Source organism: Tachysurus fulvidraco, chromosome 4 (assembly GCF_022655615.1).
Source record: "Tachysurus fulvidraco isolate hzauxx_2018 chromosome 4, HZAU_PFXX_2.0, whole genome shotgun sequence".
NCBI classification, from domain to species: Eukaryota; Metazoa; Chordata; class Actinopteri; order Siluriformes; family Bagridae; genus Tachysurus; species Tachysurus fulvidraco.
The window spans coordinates 759468-766967 of NC_062521.1; the positions used below are offsets into that span (position 1 = coordinate 759468).

Here is a 7500-nt window from a genome sequence, read left to right on the forward strand (position 1 = left end):
ATATGGAGCGATCAAATACATTACACTAGATTACTGTGTGTGTGTGTGTGTGTGTGTGTGTGTGTGTGTGTTTGCGCACAAGTTTAATCCACAGAGCGGTTGGAGTGCGTGGAGAAATTGGGCGTGTCTGGGGGCGGAACCTCTCAGTTCTGTGGCTTTGGTTGCCCAGCAACTGAGTCTCAAAGCTATTTATATTCTCTGTTGGGCCCCGCCCACACACACACACACACACACACACACACACACACACGAAGCACAGAGGAGCATCGAGGTGGAAAATAGGATTTAGATTTGCTTCCTGCTGTTAATTTTAGCGCATGATGTTCACTCGGAGTTTGAACTGATAGATTTACAGAATGTACACAAAGTCGTTTAAATAGTCTGATGAGTCAGGTGGTAGGTAAAGGGGGTGTGGCCTCAGTACCTCTCAGTCCCAGTGAAGGGGGTGTGGCCTCAGTACCTCTCAGTCCCAGTGAAAGGGGTGAGGCCTCAGTACCACTCAGTCCCAGTAAAGGGGGTGTGGCCTAACAGTACCTGTTATTCAAAGTGAAGGGGGTGTGGCCTCAGTACCACATAGTCCCAGTGAAGGGGGTGTGGCCTCAGTACCTCTCAGTCCCAGTGAAGGGGGTGTGGCCTCAGTACCTCTCAGTCCCAGTGAAGGGGGTGTGGCCTCAGTACCTCTCAGTCCCAGTGAAGGGGGTGTGGCCTCAGTACCTCTCAGTCCCAGTGAAGGGGGTGTGGCCTCAGTACCTCTTAGTCCCAGTGAAGGGGGTGTGGCCTCAGTACCTCTCAGTCCCAGTGAAGGGGGTGTGGCCTCAGTACCACATAGGCCCAGTGAAGGGGGTGTGGCCTCAGTACCTCTCAGTCCCAGTGAAGGGGGTGTGGCCTCAGTACCTCTCAGTCCCAGTGAAGGGGGTGTGGCCTCAGTACCTCTTAGTCCCAGTGAAGGGGGTGTGGCCTCAGTACCTCTCAGTCCCAGTGAAGGGGGTGTGGCCTCAGTACCTCTTGGTCCCAGTGAAGGGGGTGTGGCCTCAGTACCTCTCAGTCCCAGTGAAGGGGGTGTGGTCTAACAGTACCTGTTGTTCAAAGTGAAGGGGGTGTGGCCTCAGTACCTGGCCTCAGTACCTCTCCGTCCCAGTGAAGGGGGTGTGGCCTCAGTACCTCTCAGTCCCAGTGAAGGGGGTGTGGCCTCAGTACCTCTCAGTCCCAGTGAAGGGGGTGTGGCCTCAGTACCTCGCAGTCCCAGTGAAGGGGGTGTGGCCTCAGTACCTCTCAGTCCCAGAAAGAGTCTTGAATATAATGTAAAACAAAAGTATTTGCTCAGATGCAGAAACTCATGTGAAGTGTTTGTTTTTGCCTCCTCTGTGTTTATTAGAGTAAAATTAAATTGGAACTCAGTGTAATACAAACTTGTTGATTGTAATGTGTGTGTGTGTGTGTGTGTGTGTGTGTGTGTAGTTGGGGGTTAGTTATAAATGTGTAAAATGCTTTTTTTAAAAAAAAAACCTGCCGTACTTTAAGAACTTGTCCTTTGAACAATAGATGTGATTAAAACAGAAAAAGGTCTTTGAAAATACAGCTTTGGGGAAAAAAGCATCTGATGATAAATAAGCATCTAAACATGTAAGGTGTAATTAGTGAGCCATCAGGAGGCAGCCGGCGGTCATCAGGGAGCTGATTACGGCTCTGAGCAACAGCATCAGCACCAGATTACGCCGTCTGACCCCCAGGGAGACAAGAAATATGAAGGAATCGTGTGGTGATGAAAAGATACTGATGTCCTAATGGAGAGTTATATAAACACACACACACACACACACACACACACACACACACACACACACACACACACACACACACACCCCTGTGACCTCTGCTCAGGTTAATTAAAATCTGACCCAAATTTTCTCCACAAAAAGAACTCCATTATGGTTTGAATATGAAGTTGGAGACTCGTATCGTATCCGTTTGTCTCCGTCACACAGCTTCATGCTGGTAACTGATGGAGTTTGGAGGGAAATGTTGATTTTATTTCTTTAATGTAAAATGTAAAAGTTCTAAATTGCTAAATCTCTCAGTCCTTAACTAACTTTTTTGTAACTTTTCACACACGTTGTTCAGTTGCTGCTGGTACTTTGTCTTGTCTTCTGTTGCTTGTTGTTTCCTAATTTCCTAAGCAGTAATTACTCAACATGGCGGATGGTGTGACTGACACAGACATTAATAATCTCTCTCTCTCTCTCTCTCTCTCTCTCTCTCTCTCCGTCAGTCAGCGTAGCCTGGCCGAGATCACTGAGCTGATCCATACAGCGTTCCTGGTGCATCGTGGGATTGTGAATTTAAAGGAGTGGACCTTCTCAGATGGGCCTCTCAAGGACATGCAGTTCGGGAACAAGATGGCCGTCCTGAGCGGTGACTTCCTGCTGGCCAATGCCTGCACGGGATTGGCTCAGCTGAACAACACCAAGGTACATCATCCTGTCCGGAACATTCTACAGAGTTCAGCTCCAGTCTGTAGATAGCTTGTGCACAACGTCATTGTTTCCATGTTGCCTAGCAACAAGTGTTTTTACACAGAAAATATGACACCATTTAACTCTTTGCTCTCACATTCATAAGGCTGTGTGTGTGTGTGTGTGTGTGTGTGTGTGTGTGTGTGTGTGTGTGTGTGTGTGTGTGTGTGTGTGTGTGTTCATCTGCTGTTCTGCAACAACATATGTCTAATTCATCCCTCATTAATCTCTTCCATTAACTCGCTATCTCTCTCACTCTCTCTCTCTCTCTCTCTCTCTCTCTCTCTCTCTCTCTCTCTCTCTCTCTCTCTCTCTCTCTCTATCTATCTATCTATCTCACTCTCTCTCTCACTCTCTCTCTCACACACTCTCTCACTCTCTCTCTCTCACTCTCACACACACACACACACACACACACACACACACACACACATTCAGATGTTGATTGGAGTCACTGTGCCAATTTTTATTCTAGTCTCACTGAAGGAGGTGTGGCCACTGTGCCTGTCAGTCACCCTGAAGGAGGTGTGGCCACTGTGCCTGTCAGTCACCCTGAAGGAGGCGTGGCCTCACTTTTAGTCTCAGTGAAGGAGGCTTAACTTCTGTTGCTGTTATAATGCCCTTTCCTTCTCTGACATACTCTCTCTCTCATACACACACACACACACACAATGTGCACACACACACGCACACACACACACACACACACATGTGCACACACACACAAACACACACACCCCAGTCGTCAGGAGGTGGGACACTGACAGTTTCTGTCATCGAGAGGAGCTGTGGCAAATGTGTAGATGAAAATAAACCCTATTCCGTCTGAATTACTTTAGCCATAACTATACGCACAAGTGCACACACACACACACACACACACACACACACACACACACACACACACACACACACACACACACTTGTCAGATAAATGAGAAGAGCCAGTCTGAGGTCACTGCTGTGTCTCAGCCTCAGAGGGAAGCACTGTCAGACTTTGTATAGAAAACAAACTCTCTTGGCTAAGTGTGTGTGTGTGTGTGTGTGTGTGTGTGTGTGTGTGTGTGTGTGTGTGTGTGAGAGAGAGAGAGAGAGAGAGAGAGAGAGAGAGAGAGAGAGAGAGATCAGTGAAGGTTATCTGTAGTTCACACTCCTGTATCACTAAGCAGATCATTGGTGTTTATTGCTGCTCCGTGTGTGTGTGTGTGTGTGTGTGTGTGTGTGTGTGTGTGTGTGTGTGTGTGAGAGAGAGACTGATTTAATCAACAAATCAATACCATTCACTCAGGGAGTGTCAGAGCAGTGCTGTAATGTCAGACATGTCCAGCATGACACTTCTGAACACTGTGTTTTACAGAAAGTCCCTCAGAATAAAAATCAAAACAAACACAAAGCATCAGGTCCAGAATATTAATCCTGACGTCTCTCCACCAATCATATCCCATCACACACCATGGAAAGAAAGGGGCGGAGCTTGTAGAAGACGAACAAACACGAAACACATCACTATCATGTTTACGCTGAGACGTGTCGTCTAACGAAGTGTGTGAAATGGAAACCTTTACAGCGTTGGTTCTGTTGGTAAATGCCGCTGGTCAAGTGAAAAAAAAGCGTTTAACGAGTGTGTTCTGGAAAATAGTGAAAATGACTTTAAAAGGAGAAACAGTCAGCTGTTTAGGTGTTCTGTTGTTTTTTATGCGTGTTACACAGCGACCCCTGGTGGTGCAGGAGGGAAACACGTACTAGAAGAAGTTTGGTGACTTTGTAGGATGATCTTTAATAACAGCTTCAGTCCAGCGCTGTGTGTGGACAGTGAGGCATGAAGTGGGTCCCGTTTTCTTAGGGCCCTTAACTTAGGGCCCTTAACGAGGGCAAACGTGAACGTGTCCTTCATGTCAAAGCCAAACTCTGTTCTGGAATAACGTTTACATCTAGAATATCAGCACAGGTCTACTGTGGTCATTAAAGATCTGAGGAACGTCAGAGTGTCGTTACAGAACCAGTCGACATATTCTCCAGAACGTTCTTCAAACCACAAGCTGTGATCTAAACCTTTTATTTAACAATTAACTGGATTATTGGAGCCTGCTTCTGTCTGATCCTCACATCAGACTCACACGGACACTTGAGCGAGTGTGAGCGAAGATAAAACCGTGGATATGTTCAGTTATGTGTGCAGGATTTCCATCTCTGGGTTTAAAATGCTTTTAGATTCTTTTTATTAAATAAATCAGCTACCATCTACAGATCCTCTGGACAGCAAACATCAGTGTGGGCATCAAACATCAATCACAGACGTTCTCCATGCAACAAGCACCAACGTTCTCCATGTAACAATCAACAACATTCTCCATGCAACAATCACCAACGTTCTCCATGTAACAATCACCAACATTCTCCATGCAACAATCACCAACGTTCTCCATGCAACAATCACCAACGTTCTCCATGTAACAATCACCAACGTTCTCCATGTAACAATCACCAACGTTCTCCATGTAACAAGCACCAACGTTCTCCATGTAACAATCACCAACGTTCTCCATGTAACAAGCACCAACGTTCTCCATGTAACAAGCACCAACGTTCTCCATGTAACAATCACCAACTTTCTCCATGTAACAATCACCAACGTTCTCCATGTAACAATCACCAACGTTCTCCATGTAACAAGCACCAACGTTCTCCATGTAACAATCACCAACGTTCTCCATGTAACAAGCACCAACGTTCTCCATGTAACAAGCACCAACGTTCTCCATGTAACAATCACCAACGTTCTCCATGTAACAATCACCAACGTTCTCCATGTAACAATCACCAACGTTCTCCATGCAACAATCACCAACGTTCTCCATGCAACAATCACCAACGTTCTCCATGCAACAATCACCAACGTTCTCCATGTAACAATCAACAACGTTCTCCATGCAACAATCACCAACGTTCTCCATGTAACAATCACCAACGTTCTCCATGTAACAATCACCAACGTTCTCCATGCAACAAGCACCAACGTTCTCCATGCAACAAGCACCAACGTTCTCCATGTAACAATCAACAACATTCTCCATGCAACAATCACCAACGTTCTCCATGCAACAATCACCAACGTTCTCCATGTAACAATCACCAACGTTCTCCATGTAACAATCACCAACGTTCTCCATGCAACAATCACCAACGTTCTCCATGCAACAATCACCAACGTTCTCCATGTAACAATCACCAACGTTCTCCATGTAACAATCACCAACGTTCTCCATGTAACAATCACCAACGTTCTCCATGTAACAAGCACCAACGTTCTCCATGTAACAATCACCAACGTTCTCCATGTAACAAGCACCAACGTTCTCCATGTAACAAGCACCAACGTTCTCCATGTAACAATCACCAACTTTCTCCATGTAACAATCACCAACGTTCTCCATGTAACAATCACCAACGTTCTCCATGTAACAATCACCAACGTTCTCCATGTAACAATCACCAACGTTCTCCATGTAACAAGCACCAACGTTCTCCATGTAACAATCACCAACGTTCTCCATGTAACAATCACCAACGTTCTCCATGTAACAATCACCAACGTTCTCCATGCAACAATCACCAACGTTCTCCATGCAACAATCACCAACGTTCTCCATGTAACAATCACCAACGTTCTCCATGTAACAATCACCAACGTTCTCTAATCATCAAACAACAAAGTTCTTCTTACACCGAATTTCTCTGACCATCAAACATGGACCTGATGTGAACATTCTGCAGAACATTCCATTCGGTCCTCGACCCACACTGACAAGGCCATCACACACACACACACACACACACACACACACACACACACACACACACACACACACACACACACACACACACACACACACACACAGTTCCAACACCTCGACATAACTCTCTGCTGTAAATCGTGAGCGCTTTAGCTCGCACGAATGGGGCTTAGCATCCGCAGTACCGTTACAGTTAGCACCAGGCCATTAGCGGCACAAATCAGTGAAGCTAGCGACGCAGCTGAGTGCTTTTTTCATCTGCTGAGTGATCTGTGATGTGTACTATGTGGCCTTGAGTGGGTTCCTGGCTTGGGGTGTGTGTGTGTGTGTGTGTGTGTGTGTGTGTGTGTGTGTGAGTGGGATCCTGGCTCGGCACTAGCATAAACGGTAAAGCGATCCGGACGAGGTCGTCTCCTCTTTCCTCCCTCACAGACCTGTCGGCGAAACGCGACACCGGCTGGATTTGGGAATGAGACGAGGCCGAGGGAGGAGGGCTTATCTGATACTTTCCGAAAAAAGCCCCCCTTCACGTTGCACACACACACATTAACTTCTCCCCTGTACCGAGCGTTCGAGGCAGCACATCTGGTAACACTGTAGGAGCATTGTCCTTTTTGAGCTCTGGGTGAAGGAGTCGGATTGCCTCAATATTTCCTCAAGGATCCGGTTACCTAAAGGGCACAGACGGAGAGAGAGATGAAAGTTAGCGAGTAAGGAAAAGTGAAGGGAAAAAAAAGGAAGGAGAGCCAAAGAAATGGAGCTGTGTAACTAAATATGAAATATAAAAAAAAAGACAAGTGTCTGGACTTAATGATCCGCCGCTGACGGGTTTTTTATTCCCCCCGTAGACGTCCTCGTTCACAGATGAGTCTTTCAGAAGCGGCGGGAGAGACCGATAAAGAGACGGAGCGAAGCTCCTGCTGGAGATGGAGGGATGGAGAGAAATAGATACTGGGGTTAATTCAGTGAAAGGACAGTTTCTGGGTGGATCTCAGAAGAACCGTCAAGAGTCATGGTGTGGTTTTGTACGAGGTTTTTAACGTGTTCTTTCTCCTGCAGGACCATCAGACGCCGTCGTTCTCCAACCAACACCTGAGGTTCAGGTTCTCTATCAGACAGATGCAGTCCCTCACGCCTTCCGCACACTAGCAACGTTCTCCAACACACATACTAATGATCTCCAACAGTAACAA

General features: G+C 46.5%; 1 protein-coding gene across 3 annotated transcripts in view; it reads left to right on the forward strand.

Annotated features, from left to right (window-relative positions):
* Window positions 1-7500, forward strand: part of pdss2 (prenyl (decaprenyl) diphosphate synthase, subunit 2) — a 29640-nt gene that overhangs the window by 11210 nt on the left and 10930 nt on the right. For all 3 annotated transcript variants that reach the window (XM_047812926.1, XM_047812924.1, XM_047812925.1), the window contains exon 4: window positions 2270-2468. In XM_047812926.1, the coding sequence (XP_047668882.1) occupies window positions 2270-2468 (199 nt within the window). The remainder of the gene's footprint in view (window positions 1-2269; window positions 2469-7500) is intronic.